This window comes from Poecilia latipinna, unplaced genomic scaffold (assembly GCF_001443285.1).
Source record: "Poecilia latipinna isolate Pla-1442-1.1 unplaced genomic scaffold, P_latipinna-1.0 Scaffold252, whole genome shotgun sequence".
Lineage (NCBI taxonomy): Eukaryota > Metazoa > Chordata > Actinopteri > Cyprinodontiformes > Poeciliidae > Poecilia > Poecilia latipinna.
Genome location: NW_015112868.1, coordinates 278,469 through 301,485, shown reverse-complemented (window position 1 = coordinate 301,485; position 23,017 = coordinate 278,469). Strand labels below are relative to the sequence as shown.

At 37.1% G+C, this 23,017-nt stretch overlaps 4 protein-coding genes across 5 annotated transcripts; 2 read left to right on the top strand and 2 right to left on the bottom strand.

The window, feature by feature from the left end:
• The first annotated feature begins 1,400 nt into the window (after nt 1-1,400).
• LOC106947677 (glutathione S-transferase omega-1-like) lies at nt 1,401-5,716 on the top strand. The gene is made up of 6 exons (XM_015032842.1): nt 1,401-1,552; nt 2,115-2,223; nt 2,342-2,564; nt 2,683-2,784; nt 4,956-5,062; nt 5,348-5,716. Exons 1-6 carry the CDS (start codon nt 1,525-1,527, stop codon nt 5,496-5,498), a joined length of 720 nt encoding a protein of 239 aa, XP_014888328.1. The 5' UTR covers nt 1,401-1,524; the 3' UTR covers nt 5,499-5,716.
• Nucleotides 5,717-7,205: 1,489 nt separating this feature from the next.
• LOC106947676 (glutathione S-transferase omega-1-like) lies at nt 7,206-9,787 on the top strand. Its single transcript, XM_015032841.1, has 6 exons — nt 7,206-7,327; nt 8,202-8,310; nt 8,424-8,646; nt 8,744-8,845; nt 8,971-9,077; nt 9,420-9,787. The coding sequence occupies exons 1-6, from the start codon at nt 7,300-7,302 to the stop codon at nt 9,568-9,570; spliced, it is 720 nt and encodes a 239-aa protein (XP_014888327.1). The 5' UTR covers nt 7,206-7,299; the 3' UTR covers nt 9,571-9,787.
• A 240-nt stretch (nt 9,788-10,027) lies between these two features.
• Nucleotides 10,028-14,837, bottom strand: itprip (inositol 1,4,5-trisphosphate receptor interacting protein). The gene is made up of 2 exons (XM_015032838.1): nt 14,630-14,837; nt 10,028-12,361 (listed from the first exon to the last, which is right to left on the bottom strand). Exon 2 carries the CDS (start codon nt 12,291-12,293, stop codon nt 10,713-10,715), a length of 1,581 nt encoding a protein of 526 aa, XP_014888324.1. The 5' UTR covers nt 12,294-12,361; nt 14,630-14,837; the 3' UTR covers nt 10,028-10,712.
• Nucleotides 14,838-17,250: 2,413 nt separating this feature from the next.
• Nucleotides 17,251-22,496, bottom strand: fas (Fas cell surface death receptor). 2 transcript variants are annotated; one of them, XM_015032839.1, is made up of 9 exons: nt 22,388-22,496; nt 21,779-21,909; nt 20,622-20,756; nt 19,819-19,936; nt 18,401-18,483; nt 18,173-18,271; nt 17,953-17,993; nt 17,681-17,699; nt 17,251-17,589 (listed from the first exon to the last, which is right to left on the bottom strand). In XM_015032839.1, exons 1-9 carry the CDS (start codon nt 22,447-22,449, stop codon nt 17,294-17,296), a joined length of 984 nt encoding a protein of 327 aa, XP_014888325.1. In that variant the 5' UTR covers nt 22,450-22,496; the 3' UTR covers nt 17,251-17,293. The 2 variants fall into 2 exon arrangements, with proteins under 2 accessions (XP_014888325.1, XP_014888326.1); XM_015032840.1 differs by having other exon boundaries at nt 18,413-18,483.
• Between the last annotated feature and the right edge of the window lie 521 nt (nt 22,497-23,017).

Genomic DNA, 23,017 nt, shown 5'->3' with positions numbered 1-23,017 from the left:
TTTTTTTTTTTTTTTGTCATTTCTTGAAGTGCAAAATGTATCTCCAATTATAGAATCACTCCCGTGCATTTATCAGTGAGGTTCTTCTGGGTGTTCCTGGCCAGTGCTGGGTGGAAAACATCCAGCCCCATATGTTTCATCATCACTGTATAGTGGCCAGAGTTCCATTCAGCAAATTATGCAGCAAAGTACACAACAAAAACAGGCTCCAGTACACAAAGTGGAGTCTTTATCCAAGATCGTTTCCTCCTGCTTGGAGTCCATGGGTGCTCTTCCTCCAACTTGCAGCCTGCTCCATTTGCAAGTGTTTCTTCATGCTTTCTGCCAGCAGGGCATTTCCCAGGTATTATATTAAAAACACAAGAAGTTTAACCGTGTGGAAAAATTCAAAGGGAAAACGGCAAAAACGAAAGAAAAGGATTACCACCAAGGCTGCCTTGGTTGGAGATAGCCATGTCTATGTCCACATCTCAAGGAAGACAGTCCAGCGGAGACTGTACACTACTGAATCCCTACTACTAATTGCAGACCTAAAAGGAAGTCAGTTGTCTGAGTAATTCCCATAATTTTCTGATACAAACATAATTTTCTGATACAAACAGAAAAATGTCCCACATTTTTCTGTCTGTATACATTATGTTGTGCTATTTTAAATGGTGATCACTTCAAATTTTTTGGAGTTATTTTTTAAAAAGCCCAGCGAATTAGCTGTTGCTTTTGCACCATGATGCAAACATGGGACTGCTGTTTTATTCAGTTTGTCTATGTCGATGTGTGTCTGTCCCTATCAAAAAAACTTTATAATAATAATAACATCTTGGCCTTTGCAAAATGTCATCTGGGCACAGAGAAAGACTTCTGATGGCGATAGTACTCTTATGGAACAGCAATGGCATATATTTGATGTCTAACAAGAGGCACACCATCCTTATACAGCCGTCTATAGTTGCGTAGAAACCATACAGTCGTTTTTATTCTTATGTTGTCATTGTTATGACAAAAACAAATTTAAAAAGGCAAAACATAATAATGTTTTGTCATAATATAAGACAGAAAATGCTGAGTCACGTAGTTACTCCGCGGTTCTCCTGGCTGTTCTGTAAGCGGGCTGTTTTGGTCAAAGTGCAGAGTCATTGTGACCTTTTTATTACTTTACAACGCATTCTGAGAAGAAAAGGTGACTTCGTTTGCCTTCAATTATCATTTTATGTAATTTAGACAATAAACAACTTGACATGCAACACCGTGTGTAATTAATTTATCATTTTTTAAAAGAACTGCCGCAATATTTTTTTAATAATATGACATTTTACTGACAAACTCCTGTGTGGATAAACCCGCTGAATCACGAAAAGAAAACAAAAGAAAATGGGGCTGTCTGGTCTTGTTTAAGCTTTCTAGAAAACTTCCTCGGACTGGCGTCTCCTCCCCGGAAGAAGCTCTTTAAATAAAGGACTGTAGCTTCTGTGCTCAGTTCCGTGTGTTTGGTTCTATACAACCATTTTAACAAGTTTTACCGCAACTATGTCGTCCGAAAAGAGCTTCGCCGCGGGTAAGATTCACCTTGTTTCTAATGGAGACTGAGAAATTAGACGGCTTTTTTTCTTCTTCTTCATGTGCGCGCGCCGCGTAGGTTTGCCAATAGGAACAAACAAAATTCCTTTAAAAGGATAGATCATTTTAGGACCTATATCAAATTTAAAAAGGCGAATTGAATGAATAAATCAATACTGTAATAATCGCCTCGAAATGGAGAATTGGATACAGGCTCTTTAGAACAAAACCAGATGTGCTGAATTGATTTTTGTCAGTCAAATAGTCAAATTACGTGCCTTGGCAAATTGTATGCCTTAGAAATTATTATAAGTTCAGTTTGTTTTGCTATTGAGTGCTACTGAGCTCTGCTGACGATTATCATCAGACCTAAAGTATTCTCTTTGTTATAATAGTGAACTGCAACTGTGGGTTTTACAGAACTTTTCAGAAAGATGTAGAACAGAAGGCGCTTGTGTTTTAAAGTAGAACATTTTGAGGATTACAGAGACAAAATACAATGTAAAAAACATAATAAAAAAATCAACATAGTTTCAATGTTGCATTTAAATTTAAAACAGGAAGTCCTGCACCTGGTCCGGTGCCGAAAGATCAGGTGCGTCTCTACAGCATGAGATTCTGCCCTTTTGCCCAAAGAACCAGATTGGTGTTGCACGCCAAAGGGATCAAGTAAATAAAATATTGTTTTCTCCAAATAAGAAACTTCATATCCAACCCTGAAATATGATTTGCCTTTACTGAAAGATGTTTTTTGGTGTGTGTGGTTTTTTTTTTCTTTTTTCTTTAGGTTTGAAACCATCAACATCCATTTGAAACAGAAACCTGACTGGTTCCTTGAGAAGAACCCTGACGGTCTTGTTCCTACAATAGAAACACCTGCTGGTGAAGTGGTGAATGAGTCTGTCATCACCTCCGAGTTCCTGGATGAAGTGTATCCTGAGAAGAAGCTGCTTCCAGCAACTCCTTTTGGGAAAGCCCAACAAAAAATGATGCTGGAGCACTTTTCCAAGGTTTGTGTCGAAGAAGAACATCATCATGTAAACCTTTGGTGCTAATTCCATGTGGATGCTGAATGTTTTTCTTTTTGTATGGGAAAAAAATGAGCGAAATCAATCTTGTCTTTTGTAGATAACGCCACACCTCTTCAAGATCTCATCAGCAAGAAGAAAGGGTGATGATGTGTCAGGATTAGAAGCTGAACTGAAGGAGAAGTTCACCAGTCTAAATGAAGTAAGTTGTAATATCTTTTGGGGAAATGTCCAATGGTTAATTCTGCTCAGATTAATTTGGGGCTGTTAATGATTTATGTGAAACTTTTATGGGCTTCTAAAACAGAAATTAGCTGTATTTGTGTGAATTGAATTCAGCTTAAAGTTAGCGTGTAAACTATTCTTGACACGATTGATTGAATGTTTCAGAGACAAAAAATATATATTTTTCTTTAGTATAATTGTCCTGTTCATTGTGTATACATTTTACCCCCTACTTGTTGATTTGAGATCATCTTGAAGGTAGCCCTTGTCAAGAAAACCCGAGATCATCCCACTTCTCCATGCTGGAGATTTTAGTTTAAAAGTAACAATACATGAAGTTACCTTTAAAGTTAATTACACAAGTAACATCTAGACCCAACAGTAGACTTAAACTTCAGTAATAAAATCAATCAGGTTGTGTGTGTTGTTTGTGTCTCCTGCAAACTTTGCTTTAATTCTACTTCCTTTTTCTATCTAATCATTAGAAATCATAGTCAGACAGGCAGAGTGTTATGAAAAAGGAACAGCAGGCTTTCTGAGAAAAGAGGAAGTAAGTTTCCAGCTTGCAGATTCATCAAAGTACTTGAGACTATTGCTTATTTCAAAGCATGAAAGTTTTAAAGAATGAAATCTGACCATTTTGAGTAATTGGATAAGACCCAAGGTAAAATACTTACATTAATATTGGTTTACTTGTAAGAATACTTACACTTGTGGGAATACTAAAAAGTAAAACAAGTAACTGTAACTTTGGTATCAAATAATTAGAATAATGGATTATTCTTGGTTTCTTTTCAGAAGACTGTCTGTAATAGCTCACATTATGATTATAATAAGAGTAACTAATAAGTTATGGTTATCATGCTATTATAAATTAATGCTGAATCAAAGAGAAACTAAAAAGGTTACAAATGTGATTTTTGACGTTGAACTTGAAATGCGGTAAAATGTGTAACTCCAATTAAAGACCACTGATGTGTTGGCGGTAGATGGTAGGTGAAAGGATGGGGGGAAAAGAGTAACTAACAGGAGAGCAGAGATGAAAAAAGGCCTTATTTGGAAACAAATTGTTGAACAACTTAAAATGTTGGGAGAGACGATCGAGCAGGCAACGGATGTAGGAGGTCCATTGAGCAACCGTGGGACATTATTATAGACATCAGAACATAATGTCTCTAAGACGGTGATGGATACGAGATCATTCATCAAAGCAGTCAGCCAATGAGACAAGCACAGCAGCAGTGTGTTTCAGGCATGTACTCAAATGCTCCACATGTATCTATTTAATTGTGGGTAATGAAGTGACCTCTGAGCATTGCATGTTTTACTCATTGTGGTAGATAAGAATTTTATTGATATAATAAATTACAGCTGCTGCTGCCCTGGGTACTTCTGAAGAGGACAGTAATACCCCTGACAGTAATGATAGTGGAAATTGAAGGGCGACTGTGCTTCTAATTTCAGTGTATCTTTTGAGCAAAGCTTTTCAGCGCCTTCCTAATCCGATGTAGGTATTCATTGCTAATAAATGTGGCTTGAGGTTACACTTGTGTCTTCTATTGGAATAATTTTATAAAATGGAAAACATTTTCTGCAGTCACTCTGCTCAGGAAGAAAAAAAAAAGAACCAACAGAGTTAGTCAGTGAAAATTAATGGGGATGATCATAAATATTAATTATCCTGAAACACTGGAATATATTAGAAACATAAGAAAATATGGGAAAATATTCCAGAATATTAAGAAATGATTGTTTGAATTTGCCAGATATCGTTCTCTTCCGGTGCTTGAAAACTGTTTGAAAGCAAGGGTTTTGCAGAAAGCCAATCAGTGATAATGTGTTTTTGCAAAAAAAAATAAAAAAATAAAAAAATGTCAGTGCAATCTGTCAATGCACAATCTGCACTTTCTGAGATTTTTAAGAGTGTTTTAATGGCAATATATTTGCAAGGTTACATGAGAAGCAGGTCAGTCAACATGTCAGACTATTTTAAGTTTTTAGTTGAATAATGTTAAAATAAGTCATTAATGTCCGATATGTTCTCACAAACACAATCCTTAACAACTTTTTGTATTTTAAATACTTATCGTAATTGCTTTGCTTTTTTTTTTCCAGACAGCAGTGCTTAATGTGATTTTTTTTTTTCAGTACTTGGTGAAAAGGAAGACAAAATTCTTTGGTGGTGATACCATTACCTTCATCGACTACATGATGTGGCCATTCTTTGAGAGGCTTGGGATGTTTGAAGTACAACAGTGAGTAATATTTACTTTTTTATTATTTTTATTTTTTTTTGTTTTTTTGTATTTTAGGTTCAAAAAGTTTTCAGATCATTTAATAGGAATAAACCAGACCAACAAGAAGTACAGCAAAAAGTTAATTGTGGTATCAGAGGAGATCCCAGTACCTCAGTAGTCAGTGGCACCCGTAAGGCCTGGGTTTTATTCAGAAATATCTATCTCAGGGAATGTATTAAGTCCAAATGATGGCATAGAGTTGGAAATTGATGTGCTGTAAAGTGTTTTCTCTGGCTCTTTCAGCTGCCTGGACCACACACCTGAATTGAAGAAGTGGACGGAGCTGATGCTGGAGGACCCGGCTGTTAAAGTCACCATGCACAGCACAGAGAATCACAAAACCTTCTTCAACAGCTTCCTGAATGGAAAACCTGACTATGACTATGGCCTGTAGAAAACAAATAATCAACGCTTCATAGCAACAAGTCTACATGTTTTCAATTTCTGTCATATGGCTGTTTTTTTTTTTATCTCTTTCTATTGCATTTTGTTTCTACTGGCCATTTAAAAGGTAATTTCATGAAAGTGGGTGTTGGTTCAAAACTTCTTTCTAAAATTAGACATGTGCTATCTATGTCAAAAATAAAAATAAAATATATTCCATCAAAGATATACTGCTGTGTTTTTTTTTTTTTTTCATCTTTTATCGTTTCACTCTTATCGGTTGCCATAAGATTTAGAGATTCAAACATGAAGGTGCCAGGTTTGGATAAGTAAATATGCAACTATAATGATTCTTCCCTACTTCCTAGAAGTTATGTGTTTAAAGTTATAAAAACAGATGAATGGTGACAAAATACTGTATTTTTAAAGAATGAAGCTCTAAAGAGCTGCAACATTACAAATCCAATGTCTGCATGCACATTATTCAAATATGCTTATTTGACAAACACTCTGTGCATACTATTTAAGTACAGCTTTTACTATTCAATTAATGTAGGTCATATTTATAAACCACCCATTAATTTGCACACAATAAATAGAAAATATATTCTGTGTGAAAGCTGAACATTGGCTCTGTCTCCTAGATGGTGAATGTGTGAGCACAAAGCTGGAGCTGATTTTGAATGTTGAACACCAAGGGAGTTGCTTCAGGGCAACAGTTCTCACACATTTAACAACTGAATAATTGTCCTACTGAAGGAATTTGGCTTCAGTTCAATGCAGACTGACTTTAGTCTTCATACTACCACAAAAGAAAACCCTTTGAGGTAGTCTTTTCCACCAATATTCAACAATTTAACAAGAGCCAAATATGTTAAGCTTTACTTGTGCTATGTAATGATACCACTCTCTGAGAGAGACGTCCAAGCTTTCACAGTAGCCATGTATTCTGACTCTGAATACATGAGAAAATACAAAGAAATCAGACCTGACAGACCTGTGTGGTGAAACAGGGCATGGTGTGTCAAGATAAGAATGGAATTTGGATTGGGGAAGACATTTTTTGCAGAATGCAAACATGTGCCCTGTAAGAACTGAAAAAGTAAAAGCACATTAGACCAAATATTGTCCTGAGATGCAATCTTTATGAGACATATATGATCACACAGTTAGGACAAATCTCCATTCTTAAAAGCAGGACAGTTTCCAATAAAAGTGCCTATACGATTGTGCTTTTGTGTTCATTGATTTTGACTGGGGTCCCAAAGCTCAATTTATTATCAATAAGTTCTCCCAGGCATTTATAAGTACTCTCAGGATGTCAAGACTTTCCATGTTAAGATTATTGTGATACAAAAATGTGTGTTTTTTGCATTCATTGTAAAATAAATAAATAAATAAATAATAAAAACGTTTACTCTGCAAAGTACCTGAAACGGAATAGTTTCAAAAACAAAACAAAACATTGTCCTTTTCTATTATTCGGAGAAACAATATTCAATAAGCACCCCTTTTTTTCCTTCTTTGGCTTATTGTGCAATGTCTCTTTTTGGTTGTTTTTATCTGCATCATTAAAATTGTGAATAAATAAATATATCTAAAGAATTTTAAATGATATATACGGAAAACAATTGCTTCACCTGTAACGCTAAGTCACCTTTCATTTGTATCCGCCTACTTAATGCGCTATTGGCTCCGAATTTTCTGACGCACCTACGCCGGAAGTAGTTAATAAAGTAAAGTAGTTCTGCGCTTTGCATCGTGTTGTCATCTCTGGTCAAACAGATTCCGTCCCAGTCCTCAGGAACGCCATGGCTACTGAAAAATGTTTCGCTAAAGGTAAGAAACGACCAGATAAGTCAACATGGGGACCGTTTCCTGCGTTCTGTCAGCTTGCTAAACTTTGTACCGCGGAGGGTAGTCCAGTTTGTTTTCTCCAAGAATTCGTTTAATTATTTTAACCAACCCTGAAGTGCTAACCTCATTGACATTCTCAGGCAGAAAAAATGATAGGAATAAATCTGCTAAGTCATTGTGGTCTCTGTTATATGACCTCTTCCCTCCTGCTTGTAAATGATCTATTACATCAGCATTTCTTCACCCGTTTGAGCTGCAGGTTTTTTGTTTCCTCATTGGCGAGCCATAATGTGTTTGAATCGAAGTTTTTAATATGACATGTTGGGAAATGGCATTTTTAAGCGGACAAGTGAATACATTCTGGCTATAACTAGAGTAAAGGTTTGTTTTAGCACTTTCTGAGATACCGACGCAATAGCGTGACGCAGCAGAAATCTGAAAGTAGGTGAATACTTTTTCAAAACACAAGTTATAGAGAATCATTTCAAAAGTTCTCTGACGATTATAAGTGTTTTTGTGTAGTTTGTCACTATAATACTTCTTATCATTTATGTCTTAAGTGTAATATGCGCTACAAAAAGCCAGATCGTTGATTCAGGTCTACTCTTATCCCATTAAGATATTTATTCTAGTATACCTCAACTTGACCTGATTTTCATCCTTGTCTTTTTTATTATTATTATTTATTATGAATTAGATTTTTCAGTTGAAATGTTGACGTGAAAGATTAGAAAATTATTGGGAATTTAAAAGAAAAATGTATATTTTTGAATATTACATAATCAGAATAGGATACACATTTGTTGTTTTGTTGCATTTTGTCATGTAAAAGTAACCTTTTTGTGGTTGACCTTAGGAAGCCCTGCACCCGGCCCTGTTCCCAAAGGTCAGCTGCGCCTCTACAGCATGAGATTCTGCCCTTTTGCTCAAAGGACCAGATTAGTGCTGAACGCCAAAGGGATCAAGTAAAAATACATTTTAAAAAATTATTTTCTTTAATCAACATTTTTTTTTTTTAATTCACTGATGAACTTATTTTCTCACTGCCTGATCAACCCGATTTTGTTTCGTATGTAAGATATGACACCATCAACATCGATTTGAAAGAGAAACCCGAGTGGTTTCTTGAAAAGAACCCTCTCGGTCTTGTGCCTGCACTGGAGACATCTGCTGGTGAAGTTATATACGAGTCTCCCATCACCTGTGAGTATCTGGATGAAGTGTATCCTGAGAAAAAGCTTCTTCCATCCTCTCCTTTTGGAAAAGCCCAACAAAGAATGCTGCTGGAGCATTTTTCCAAGGTAAAGATCATGCAAAATTTGCATTAAAATCTTTAGTTTTTGATTATGGCTGTTTTTTCAGTAACCAAAGAAATGCTGCTACTTTTTTTTTATTTAGGTAATACCTTACTTCTATAAGATCCCATCAGCAAGGAGGAAAGGAGAGGATGTCTCTAAACAGGAAGTTGAGCTGAAAGAGAAATTTGCTAAATTGAATGAGGTGGGTCGAATACGTATTGGGATATTTTTCTCCTTTTTTTACCTTCAAGGTTAAATTAATTACTTTCGTCGCCAAATGAGCCCACTATACTCGACACAACACTGATGGTGGTGATTGATTTTCAGCACTTGGAGAAGAAAAAGACAAAGTTCTTTGAAGGTGACACCATCACAATGATCGACTACATGATGTGGCCATTTTTTGAAAGGATCGAGGTCTCGGAGCTGCAGCAGTGAGTAACACTTATAAACCATGTAATAAATATGTAATTTTATTTATGGAAAGTATTCATTGAATAGGTACAAATATGTGCAAAAAAACAGAAGTTAAAAGTTATCATTTACGGTAAAAGAAGCATAAAAAAATATAACAAAAGCAAAGCATTTTGTTTTGAAGTAATTTACTTATTGGTCAGTGCAGTATCATTCAAGTACAGTATTAAAAAAAAACAACAAAAAAAAAACATTGTATGACTGGCTGTTGACTGCGGTCATCGGTTTTTAGAAAATAAAACCAAAAACTGTGCTTCTGAAATGTTCTTCTCTGCATCATTTTATTTCCTTCATCTTGTCAGCTGCCTGGACCACACTCCTGAGCTGAAGAAGTGGACTGAGCGCATGCTGGAGGATCCAACTGTTAAAAACACCATGTTCGATATGGACACCTACAAAGCCTTCTACAAGAGTGTCGCTGAGGGGAAACCCAACTATGACTTTGGCCTGTAACAAACAGCTGTTCATCCGTCCATTTATATTCACTACCACAAATCAGCTCCATTATAAAACTGTCCACTGAACAGTCTATGTACTTGATATGTTGCCCGTATTTCTTAGAGATAATTGTCACAAAGTAAATGAATTTGGGTCCCTTTAACTGAATGAGCTTCTGATCAGCCATGTCAAAATTTTGTACTTTTTTAAAAATAAAAATGATGCAGTTTCAGTCTCTGGTTAAAATTATTTTTTCTCTGTTTACTAAAAATAAGTTGTAGATATCAGACACAAACAATACCTTAAAAAAGCACTATGCTTTAAAAAGGAAAAGCATCAGCTGCCTTTGGATTGGGTGGAGTTAGGAGTAACAAAGGGTTCTTGTTAGCTTGTTAAACAGCTCCATCTCTGAAAATGGATTGGTTAACTTCATGACTAAAAAGAGATGCAATCACAAAACCACTTAGGAAAATTTGGTGTAACTACAATTTTTATGTTAATACATACACATATAAATAAAGAAGCTGAGTGGCCTGCACCCCTTTTGTTGAAAAGATCTTTCTGCAAAATACTGCATATATTATCCAACATGTAACCCATCACAACTATCCGTAACCATAAGACACTTAAGTGTTGCAGGTAAGCCTAAAATTAGTCATACCACCTGGCAAATTTGAATTTATAATTATTTCATTCCACCAATAAGTTTATTTTTTACAATAAATGAGACTGGTATTTCTCAAACAGGGAATATCAATTTTGATAACATTTTGTTTTATAAAAAAAATTACATCCTTCTTAATAAAAATGGCTTAATTGGAATTACAATAATCAAATCCTAACGGCTGACCAGCTTTTTGCATGCTTCCACTGGTATTTATCTTTAGAGATGAGCTCAGGTCTTTGAGGTTGGAAGGTCTCATTATTATCCTTTACATTCAGTCAGATTAAACATTGTCATGAAATGAAGAGATTCGATCTGAAATCTGCCAGTGGTATGAATAATTTTTTGACTTAAGTGTAGGTAAAAAGTGGAGAATCAGTCACCAACTATTTTATTGGTGATATTCTGTGCTAGCTCTCAGGCTCAGTCGCCCTGGATGGTGAGCCATATTAAGCTGCGTCTCTGCTTACAAGCCCTCTTCCAGGCGGTGGCGTTAACATCCATTGGATAAATAAGGTGTATACTCCTCTAAAAGAACAGGCGCATTTCTCAACATCTCTTGGAAGTGCCTAACGGTCGCTGCATAAAGCTTCCTTCTTAGCACCAATGACCTGAACAGATTGATGGGTTCTGCTTTGCGGAATCTCTCAGGAACCCGAATGTCCTGAGGCACTTTCCTGTTCCCGATTAGAGCATGGTACAGTCTCTTCTCCTGCAAGCTCTTCTGCAAGAAGGTGAACACATCCTGAAGCCTACGCTCCAAACTGGCTGCTCCCCATGCAGAGGTCCTGGTGCTAAGTAGCAAGTGCACCATGGCGGTCTTGAAGTGGTAGCTAGTGAGGGCAGATTCTCCTGTCAGACTCAACTGCTTTCTGTGAAGGAAGGTAGCGACCTGAAGGCAGTGCAAGTGGCAAGAATTTTGTGGTAGTCGCTTAGCTAAATACTTCAGCAAATTTCTCTCGCAGACAGCTAAGGAGAGAGGCCAGTATGGGTCTGGGAAACTGTTGTGATCTGACGGAAAGTACGAGACAAAATAAGCGTCCGTGTCTTCCAGCTGGACCACGGGGATGAGGTTCAGTACGATGACTTTTCCAGAACGGAACCGGATCTTCAGAGCACCAGCAGCATCCAGGCTCCGAAAAGTGACCTCAAAGTCGTATTTGTGGGAGATTCCGGCCCACGCTTTGGTGACAGCGATCTGAAACCACCGCATGATTTGATCTTTGGCTAAGAAATGTGTACCAGAGGAGCACAGGAGTTCATCTGGGCTGCGGTTCACTTTGACCACCTTGTTCTTATTATGCAACAGACAAAGCACATCCTCCCCAAGGTTGGCAGAACCACATAGGCAGGCCTCTTCATCCTCCCCAAACATGGTCACCTTTATGGTGCCAGAACACTGCATGTCTGGTGGAATGTCACTAGAGGAGCTGCACCACAGATGGTACAGGAAAGAGTGAGGATCAGGAGGTGTGAAAGGCACTAAAAGGTCACACATCAGAGGCTGGCACACCTTCCACGACTCAAACATGCTTCCTACGCCAATGAAATCACCAACCTCCATGTCCACCTCCCTGTCACACATGCTCCGGAGCGACTCTAGCAGGTCGTCGGCAAAACCCTCCACAAACTCCCTCACCTTCCAGTTTTCATGGGACGAAGTGTAGGTGCATTTATCGCAGAAGTTCCTCAGGGCATTCTTATCCATCATCCTGGGTGGGATGGATACGGTCTCGGATATTACATCTTCGTCCTCAACTGGACGAATTTCATCTTCTGCAATATCTGCTCTGCACATCTCGATGGCAAGGAATATGACGAAAGACACGGCGCTCCAAAAGTACCAACTGAAACCTTGATCCGATGGGGTCTCCTCCAGCTCGGAGTCCAGCTGCGCAAGCTCTTTCTCCAGCCTGGCATGCTCCATCTCCAGCATCTCTTCGTGCTCCCGCATTCGTGCCACCAGATCCTCATCTTGCTCAGGCAGCGTGGTGTTTTCATGGGGGAAGAGTAACGGGTGATTCAGTATGGCAGCGGCCACCACCATGCAGACACGTGCAATGGTTCCCTGCATCTTGAATTGGCAGTTTAACACACCCGATCAGGCACCAAGCAGACATCGAGACAGCTGTATTTCACATCCTGAAACAGAAACAGAAATATTTCTTTTAGTAAAAGTCCACATGAATATAAGACAATACAAATTTATGAGTTATTTATAGGAAGCCCTCCACCCACTGCAGGAAGCACAGACCGTACAACTAAAACAGACGCTGTGTGCTGAGTGACGCACTCATCCACTATCGCACTTGGCTAGAGAGAGGTAGAAAGATTAAACCTTTCAGAAAATGTCAGCCCCTCAAAACTGCATGTACTCTCTTCTTGTAAACATCCACATTGAGTTTATCTTTTCAATTTCTGCTGTATAGAAAGGAGGATATTACATAAGCCCAAAAGCTTAATATAAGCCACCCCTAGGATATCATGTTACACAAATGCATAATGTTCAAAATACCCTTGTTACGCAAAAAAATTAACATTTACTTGCCGACAAAGTCCTTGCAGGTATATTCTAGAAGGAATCGTCCAATCTTACATCCTCATAACGTCATAAAGTGATAACATTTTAACTTGACACTTCCTTTGGTGCACTAGAAAAGGGAAGTGAACGTACTATGAGTTCACTTGAACACCACGAGTTGTTTCTTGTCGGCCCGAGGGATTAAAATGGCAGCAGTAATGGCGTATGTGAAGCCATAGAAACCCATGAGGTTCTTGTACGACTTACTCACCAGAAATATTTCCAACACTTGCATCAAAACACGCAGTGAATTCGACAAGAGGCCCCAAATGAAACGCATATTAGATAAGCTTTGTTTAGCCACTGTTACAAAAACGTACCACAAAAAATAAGTTTAGCTGCTTATCTTTGATAAGGCATAAACTGTAAATGACTTATCACAACGGAACAAGGCGGGCTGCTTTGACCAACATGTAAAGAAGCAGAATTTAAAAAAAAAAAAAAGCGGATTCTTCGGGTGGGGTGGAGGAGATTCATATATTTAGAAACCTTCTCATGTATTCTTGGTTATTTCTTCCAGAGAGAGGAGAGTAGAACAGCTAGAATTACAAAAACTTGGACATGAGTCTCTCATTAACTCTAAACAGACTTTCTTGTTCCTGTTGAAGAAAAGTACCCCAATAGTATGAGGCTGCCACTGCCATGTTTCACCATGAGGATGGTGTGATCAGGGTGACAGATGCAGTTTACTTCTATCACATTTAGCTGTTTGCATAAAAGCCAAACATTTGACCAGTCACTACATGTGTCTCCTAAAGGGCCTGTTAACTACAAAAGGAATTTTGTAGTCCTTTTTTTCACCATCTCATAAAGGCCAGATTCATGGAGGACTAAACTAATTGTTTTCCCAACAAGGCCTGCTGGCTGTTTGTTAAATGATGCTCTCTTTGCCAAACTAATGAATTTAGGTTGATAACCATATCATACACGTTTGCAGTTGTGCGCCATATGCTTTCTTCACTGAAGCATGCTCTGTCAAGATTCTATACCCAGACTATATGCTGAACCTCAGGACTTCACAGGTGAGCTGTATTTACATTGATAATAAAGGTGGATTCTATTCACTAATTATGTGACTGAGGGGTATCAGAGTAAAGTGGACAGAGTACAAATGCATACCACAACATCACATGTTTTGTGAGGGGGTGCCAATTCCTTCTGAGGGCTTTAAACCAGAACATTGTTTCTCACCAATACAGGAAACAATGTGTTAAAACAAGTGGCTCAATATACATATATAGGTTATTATTTATCCTCACTTGACCAAGGTTAAATGTTTGGAAAGTGAGACAGACTCTGCATGATGTGACCAATAAAAAAAAAAAACAAAACAGGAATTCTACTGCATATTTAACTGTATTTCTATAGATGTAGCTTTACTAAAGTTAATATATTGTCTTGAGTTATTAGATAATGTAATCAAGTAGCTATTATTACGCTTTAGAGTACGTTTGTGAAATATCACAAGAAATGAGTTTTTCCACAAAGACGTAACGAAACCGTGCAAGTACAGTGACGTAATTTTGGCAGTTGGCGGCTCCGCCTTTGTTGCCTTAGCAACTAAATAGAGGGCTAAATGTGGCGGGTAGACAAACATTTTTCCAGACCAAATGAGTCACCGAGAGCCTGAACGGCGAACAAATGAACCTTTGTGCCTCCAGAAACTGTAAGTGGAGTTTTACAACAACAGAGGGCAACTCAAATACTCCCGGGAAAAGGTCTTGCATAATTTGGACAGCATGTTTCAGCATCCCCACGCTGACTTTCCTCTAAAGTGAAGGTTGTAGAGACACCAACATGTTTATCAAAAACGGAGTCGTCAAACCTACCTGCGCGCCCTTCTTGTGGAAGTTCATGTTGATGAAGTCCATCCGGTAAAAGCAGCAGCCTCCATGCGAACAACTCGGGGACAGTTTCTCTCACTCAGCCTCCTCTTCTCAACATTTCCTGGCTGTGCGCTCCACCCATGCTACAAAAAAACAGACCGCCCAGATTTCACTGCTGCGCCCCAAACTAGGGGTTTGTGAGCAATGACAAGACTACTTTCAATCCGCAAATTATTCAGTCGGCCTAACGGCGCACAACTGCAACTGTACTTTAAAATTAGCCCCAGTAGCTACACTTTTCTGCATGTTTTCGTACTCATGGATTTTTTTGCAGCACCACGTATAACCCCAATATCCAAAAATATTGTTCTCTGACTTTAACTTTTTTCCTGATAAAATATGTGAACTTAGTGGTTGCAAATTTTAAAATCATACAACCTTTAGTTAACCATGTGATCTACAGAAATGTAAACCAACACATACATACAAGGATTAGTTTAGTGGTTGTTTTACTGAAAAATGAAACGTCTCTGTGAACCACAAGGTGGAGCTTCAGCACTGGATACAATTAAGTAAAAGGTCAGGAGGCAATTGTTAAGGAGCATATCTCTATCCAGGTGGTCAGGAGCGCCACAGGGGTCAGTACTCCCACCATTGCTTTTCACTCTGTACATCTCAGACTTTCAGATCATATCAGAGTGCTGTCATGTGGAGAAACATTTGGATGACTATGCAGTTGCTGGACTGGAAACTGGGTGCAAAATCTGTCAAATTTTATTTTATAGCACATTTCAGCAAAAAAGCATTTCAGAGTGCTAGCAGGAAGCAAGGGTTGTTTTTGTGTGGCATAGTGTAGCAACAATCGTCTAGTATTTAATGTATTATAAAAACATAGGAGATGATTTTAGGGGGAAACTGCAAAATATCAAACATCATTTCCATTATGAGAGAAGAAGTGAATGGTGGATAAATACCCCAGACTGGTCATACCTGTGAAATTAGTCAAAACATAGTGTATTTTATATCCACAGAAAACTGGGGCATAATAAAACATTTTGATCATTCACACAAATAGGTTGTTTTGATATTTCTGACACTGAAATTAATAGTATAGATGTTAAAATAGCATGAAAACCAAAATTATATTGAAAATTTGATACAGCAGGAAGCTCTTGCTGTCTCCTCCCAATAAAGGTTTAAATGAAGCACAATCTATCACAGTCCATAAAGAGCAAGAAGCTATATGACCTAATCCAGATAAACTTCAAGGCTGTTTTAAAAACACACCGTTTCTGATTTTGCTTATTTATTCAGTATCTGAATCATTTTCAGGCACAGAACTGATACAATCACTTGGGATATTTACTAATTTTCCAAATCTTCAGACAAAATAGTGAAAAAAAAGATGCATTATTCTTGGTACTAAAACAAAAGTAAGACATGTACAGCAACATCCATATGCAAAAATCAGACATTTAGGCTGAGATAACAAGGCTTCTAGTCTGAAACAAGTGTCTTCGAACTCTGTCAAGTGTCGTCTATTGATTGTATGCCACTCCATGCTTTCCAAAGATAAATTTTTAATTTAGTAGCGTCACATTCAACTTTTATAGTAGTAGCCTTCCCAGGGCTGTATGTAATATTCTGCCACAAAACACAACTAAACATTTATCCTTTGGTTTTTTCCCCTTTTTATTAAGCAAAATATAACCATTGATGCTCAATGTCCACTTGAATTTGTTTTTTTCAAGTGAATTTAAGATTTTCAACATCTTTAAGAGAAAAAAAACACACAAAAAAAACAATTATGTCCAGAAATTAAAGAGTAATAACATTACAAAGGACGATCACATCTGTATTGAGTGGGTGAAAGAGTACAGAAAGACAAAATAAAACTCATCCAACAATGCTAGAACATCATATGTTGAATCTTTTAAAAACAAGTTGGTAACACTTCATTTGACAGTGTCAAAAACATGACATAACACCCGTCATGAACATAAAAAAGTCTTTGACTGTTGTGATGAAGTGTCATTCGGTGAATAATGACACTTTTAATGCAAAGTTGCTCTAAAAGTTGCATTGAAAGTCCATTAAAAATGCCAACTTTGCATTAAATTATAATTTACAAAATCTTGCAAAGTTGGCACTTTTAATGCAACTTGGCGTTAAAAGTGTCATTATTTACCGAACACTTCATGACAAGTCAGACATTCGTAAAGCCTCCTTCATGTTCCTAACAGGTGTTATGTCATGTTTATGACAGTGTCATGTCAGTCTTATGCAAATAAAGTGTTACCAACAAGTTAAATAATACATGCTATAAATGCTAAGTATTTTTTGACCTCTTACGTATTTGAACTTTTTATTTATTCAGTGCATATAGAGTAAGCCTCTTTGAAAATTACAAATTTAACGGAAAGTCAGCAGAAGCAACTTAAAAAAAAGCAAAAATACAATAAAGCACAATTTTCCCGCCAGGTGAATCAGCATCTAGATTGTGATAGTCCATTCGCTAAATTTAAAGTTTTTAAAAGTTCATATAAAGATTTTTTTCTTTTTTTTTTTTTTAGACACATTCTAAGCTTGCAAGATTGTAAACATTTTTGATTGTGCAAAAATAATTCATGCTATCATTTTATTAACATCATAAAATATTAAAAATATTTAGGCAGAACTACATTGTGTAGGAGAGTCCATCGGATACAGAATGTCTTTGATTTTGTCCGCCTTGCTGTTTTTCCTCATTTTCCGCAGGATCGCGATCAGCTCTACTGAGGCAGGCATGCCCTTTGCCTCCATCCATTTTCTCAGTAGTTCTAGGGTCCACATTTCACCATCATTGTGGTGGCTGAGTTTTGCATTCTCAATGGAATTTGCCATCTGACAACTGAGTGCAATTTGACACATATCTTTCCAGCCGATTATTTCTGCAATGTCCACTATGTGCGGCTCCATATCCACTGGGATGAAAAGACAGGGAAGATGTGACTCGGGGCAACCAAGGAAAACGCGACGGATTTATTGATCATGCAGAGACATATTCTGTCTTACCTGGAAGAAGTGGGTCACTCTGTGAAGCACAGAGAGATTATTAGTTTTTAATTAGCTTACATCTACAGAATCATTTGCTATTCCACAGAACTGTTACACAAACACGGTAGTAGTTAGGACAACGAACCTGTCCCTCCTACATAAAGGATCAGCTTGTTTAAGGTTAAAGAAGAGAAAGACGTTTAAAACTTTGTCTTCTAGGTGAATCTAGAAAACATGACACAGAAGCCTAGTATCTTAAAATATAAAAGTTGCTAAGTTAATGAACTTACCACGGGGCCAGAGGGCTTTGGTGTGTCTTTTTTTAAAAATCCTTTAGAAATAGTAAAAAAAAAGAAAGAAAAACAATTTGTTATTGTAAAAATATTTACAATTTGTTATTGTAAATAACAATAAATGGATTGAATTATTGTTATGCATGATAAACAATGCTGTTTACTGAAATCCAAATGAATATCTGGCATACATGTATTGAGTGTTAGGTATGCTTACCCAGAATTTTCTTCCTGAACATGGCGACAACGGCGACAACAACGGCGACAACAAAAAAAACTGCAATCACAATGCCAGCGTTTGCACCACCTGTTAAACCTTAAAAGGAAAACACAACACTTTTATCATAAGCTCTTCCACACCACTCCTGTTCATAAATGAGGTAAAAGTAAATTTTATAAACCAATTTGAATGTGTCATTGTAAAATAAATTCAACAATAGCTCACCAGGACTTTCACCAGAACTTTCCTCGTTGCAAACTGCATCACTGGTGGGTGTGCAGGCATCTTTGATGCCGGTGGAATCACATCTTAAAGTAAGTAGTAGACCAGGTCAGTTTTTTTTTTTTTCTTTTTCCTCAAAATAAGTTTAAGGACAAGTGGAAGAAGTTTTGTTTAACAGGAACCCAAATGTAAAGCTTTCAAACTTATGCTCTTACAATGTTCTTCAACTAATAAAACCACGTAAATTGCTTGCCTTTTCCAAATATATTCAGAGTTATCAGAATAACTGAACTCCAGAGCCTGGACTTCATTTATGTGTGCACTAGACATGGGCTGGTTACTGAGGAGAAAGGGATACTAATGTTTTAATAAATAATAATTATAATAAAAAAAATCCTAAACCCCTCATGTGGATTGAAGTCATTTTGATTATATAAAATAAAATGCTGAAGGAAGTGACATTTCCTCTGGTTTTATAAAACAGAATGTGGTCAACCACATGTTCCTGTGCACTCCGGGTCACTGGTCGTCAGAAGGTGCTGCACTTTTTCTACGTTAAAGGGAATGTTCTTACTTAGTTTCCTAAGTCTACAAATCAAAAATAATAATAAAAAAGAAGTTTATATTATTAATAAACAATATGAAACATTATTCTAGCAACTGTAGGAATACTTGCAAGTTTGCTGTTCCTTTACTTAGATAAAAGCAATTACACTTTGTTATACATTACTGTTTTTGAGTCACTAACATCTGAAGCCGTAAATTTCTATATGGGGCTATCGCACACAGAGTCTCATAGTGCCTATGCTTATGTGCAATTCTTTGTGTGTTGATGATGCGTATGTTTTTCCTGATTTTGAAATGTGCATTTTTAATTGTCTTACAGGTTATTTTACACCCCGCAGTGATTAATACCGATCCACTGCAAGGTGCTGCTGGTTTTGGTTGTAGATTTCAGTTGAAATGCAATAAGCTGGTAACTGTGCAGGATAATGAAATATTTTAAAGGTATTAGATATGTTAAGTTTCATTTTGTCGTTTCTTTAATAATATACTTGCAGCTTCATCATAAATGACTTCATAAGGAATTATTGTGTTGCATAATATAAAATATATTCCATACAAATGTTCAACTAAATGTTTACATGCATTTAACAATATATTTATAATTATTTGCCATCACAATTTCAAGTTGAATGGTTATTTATTGGAGCCGTGTAATTTAGAACGTTCAATGAACAGACTAAATTACAAAAATTAAATCCAATGAGTCAGGGTTCATTTTCTGAACTATATTTATCAGAATAGTCTTAAGATTGCCCAACACATCCCTACAAGTGACGTGTGATCTAACAAGAAACTTAATAAAAACAATGTTCTATAAATGGTGGAGCATAAAGATCTGACAGAAGCAAGCCTACCTTGTACAGGGATGGCAGATTTTACAGGTTCCTTCTTTAGTGGGGCAGTAATAACCTTCCTTACATGTACACTTTGTGTCATTGATGGCGGTGCAGCGTTCTTTTACTTCTAAATTAGCTGAAAGAACAAAACAAAGTTGTAACTGAGAACTTTTCACACATAAACCCCCCATGCTGAAAATACACTCAATGCTCTGGTTCACTGCATTTTTTTTTTTTTTTTGCTTTATTGAAAAGCAGCTCATTCTTCTTTCTTATATCACTAAAACATTAACTGTATAAACAAATAATTCTGCAAGTACAATTTGCGAAAATATGAAAATCAAGGTACTCAAGACATTAACTGCTTGTTGATCTTACAAAGCTATCCTGGTTCCATTTCAAAAAACATATTAGAAAACATAAATAGATCTGAGACTTTTTATAGGATACATATCGAATTAAAACCAAAAATAGAAAATTATCCTCTTGATATAAAAGAATATTAATTTGTTCAGTCTCAGCCAGATGCATTAATGCAGGTGGATAGAGGTGATAAGAGTGTGACTCACTGGTGTGCTTGCAAAAAAAATATGACTTTTCCTGACAGTAAAACAAACCACAGTAAAAAAAAAAACGAAAAAAAACAACTTATTTGAATTTGACATTGTGGTGTGTGTGCCACCATGGTACACCCTCTGCTATCCTGCGAGGATAAGTGGGTGCAGAAAAAGGGGATGACAGTGCAGACTTCATCGGTTAGTCTCCACTGCTCAGTTAGTCTGAGAAAATTGTCAAGTAAAGCCCTCCTGCTAGGATTTTACCGTTTTCTGGACCACAGGATGTGCAGATTTCACAGGAGTCCTTAGAATTGGGTTCACTGTTATAAGTCCCATCGTCACAAAATGCACATTCTCGATCGTCTGCAGTTTTAGTGCAGTGCTCTACCACTTTCTGACCTGCAATTTAAACAAACATGAATCAGAGTAAAGAAAAACAAACGGTGATAAAGGATAAGCGGTTGCACTGAATTTGATTTAAGAGTAAAGAGGGAAGGGGAGTGAATACAAATACCCGTCGCATTTTCAGGTTTTGATGTGTAAAACATTTACAAAACGCTTTGTAATTTTTCTTCACATAATTTTTTGTTGTTGTTTTTCACTTTTATGTCCATAGTGGCAGGTGTTGTACAGTTGTATACATTTCATGCATGGCATGGATTTGGACGGTCAGATGGGCTGTAAACCACCATCTTTCACTGCCAAGAGTTAAGTCAGTGTTTCTCAACCCTGGTCCTCACCGCCCCCCCTGCTCTGCATGTTTTAGATGTGCCTCTATTCCAGAACAGCTGATTCAAATGATTGCATGATCATCAAGTACTGCAGAAGCCTGTTAATCACCCAGAGATACAATTCAGGTGTGTGGCAGAAGGGAAATACCTAAAACATCCAGGAGAGGGGGTCGGTGAGGACCAGGATTGAGAAACACTGAGTTAAGTGCTGATCTGAACCAGGTGGATGGTTAATATCAATTCAAAATTTGAAGCGTGGCAAACACGGACTGAACGGCTTTGTTCACTTCCTCTGGTGCCATTGCTAAAACTACAGGCAGGCTCTAAAAGAGGTCATTGTTCACAACTTCTCCGTCTGTTCGCTGATTGGCCCAGTAAAAAAAAAAAATCTACCGGAGACAATCCTAGTCAAGGGGAGAAAACTCAGACTGTACAGGAAGCAAGATTTTTTTTTTTTTTTTTTTAAGGGAATTGCACAGGAAATCAACAGCCAGCCTATGGGGCTCCTAATCTCACTTCAGCATGAACATACAGCTATTTAGCAGAGTAAATATTTATTTGTTTTTGGCAGATGTTCCCCCAATGCTTTAACACCTTGGGCAGAAAGCCATAGTTTGCAGGTATATATAAAAAAAAACGTATTTTCTTAGACTGAATATTTTCAGACATTAAATTTTTCATAAAACTTACCAGCTGCACATTTACAGCAGTTTATGCCATTGTGCTCGTAAGTGCCATCTCGACATCCCTGCCTTTTCACACGAAGCTTTTCTCGAAAAGAGTGTCGGACATTTAGTTCGGTAGATACTGGAGAAACATCACTGAAAAAGAAAGTAAAACATTCATTTCCTTTCTGTTCATTCCTTAAAACAATTCAAACAAATCTTGTATTATTGTAATGTAGTTTAATTGAATACGCCCCTATTTACCAACAGGTTACAAGAAAAATCTCATTTAAAACTCGTGTGTTGCGGCGAACTTGGCTGCCCTTGTTTTTGTTTTTTTTCTTCTTCTTCTTTTCCCTATGGATCGACGAACCACACCTTTTCTTAAACACAGCTACATGAAAACGGCTCGTTTCTTTAAAATGTTCTTTTCTCGGTTCCTTCTTTTATGACAAAAGCCAATTCTTTTCCAAATTTTAATCCCGATTACAATTTACTCAACTCTATACGGGCTTTAAATCAAGTTGTGGTCATAACAGCCTCGAGTGTCACCGAACACACACCGAATGTAATTAAAAACATTTAATGAATCCACAAAACTACTGTATGTGTGTAAAAATGTCGCTTTACTTACTTTAGAAAAAGGACGACACAAAATAAAAGGAGAAGCACGGAGAACTTGCGTGAGGACACCATTGTTGACTCGGACTGAACGTAAGCTTCCGTGTTACGTCATATATTTTTTTCTAACTTTCATTTTCTATTGGCAGCTCATGCTTTTTTTTCTTTTTTCTTTTTTAACAAAGTTTAATTTTTTAAAACGTTATTTTTGTCCTTTTCTCTTATGACAGCATATACAATTTGGACGCTTTATTGATTTTCATTTTGTAAATATCAGGTTCTCCGGTTAAAAAGTGGCTCGTTTTGCGATTCTGATAGTTGTTCATATGATAATTAACAGTAAGTCGAGGTGTTTTGGGAAGTCCCAAACAAACACGCTCAGACTCAGGGTTTTCCCAAGAACTCAAACTGAATGCCCGCATCCTCAAACTAGAAAACCTGTTCGAGATTAAATGTGGGCCTATGCGTTTTTTTTTTTTTAAAGAAAACTTATCAGATAAAGTTGTAATGTAATCTCTAGGGTAAGCTTATACACCTTAAGAGACAGAAAATGATACTCAGAAATTCATGCTTTCCAGGACAGGCAAAAGGGGAAAAAAATTATACACAGGTTTGAACTGAGAAGTTAGTTTGTGAAAACAAT

Bases quoted from the DNA above. Each gene is read 5' to 3' on its own strand.
- LOC106947677 (XM_015032842.1), top strand. From the start codon at position 1,525: ATGTCGTCCGAAAAGAGCTTCGCCGCGG. The intron at 2,224-2,341 runs GTAAATAAAATA...TTTTTTCTTTAG, and splicing joins TTGCACGCCAAAGGGATCAA to GTTTGAAACCATCAACATCC. The intron at 2,565-2,682 runs GTTTGTGTCGAA...TGTCTTTTGTAG, and splicing joins TGCTGGAGCACTTTTCCAAG to ATAACGCCACACCTCTTCAA.
- LOC106947676 (XM_015032841.1), top strand. From the start codon at position 7,300: ATGGCTACTGAAAAATGTTTCGCTAAAG. The intron at 8,311-8,423 runs GTAAAAATACAT...TTCGTATGTAAG, and splicing joins CTGAACGCCAAAGGGATCAA to ATATGACACCATCAACATCG. The intron at 9,078-9,419 runs GTGAGTAACACT...TCATCTTGTCAG, and splicing joins GAGGTCTCGGAGCTGCAGCA to CTGCCTGGACCACACTCCTG.
- itprip (XM_015032838.1), bottom strand. From the start codon at position 12,293: ATGCAGGGAACCATTGCACGTGTCTGCATGGTGGTGGCCGCTGCCATA.
- fas (XM_015032839.1), bottom strand. From the start codon at position 22,449: ATGGTGTCCTCACGCAAGTTCTCCGTGCTTCTCCTTTTATTTTGTGTC. The intron at 20,757-21,778 runs GTAAGTTTTATG...TTTAAATTGCAG, and splicing joins CTGCTGTAAATGTGCAGCTG to GTCAGAAAGTGGTAGAGCAC. The intron at 19,937-20,621 runs GTAAAATCCTAG...TTGTTCTTTCAG, and splicing joins ATCCTGTGGTCCAGAAAACG to CTAATTTAGAAGTAAAAGAA.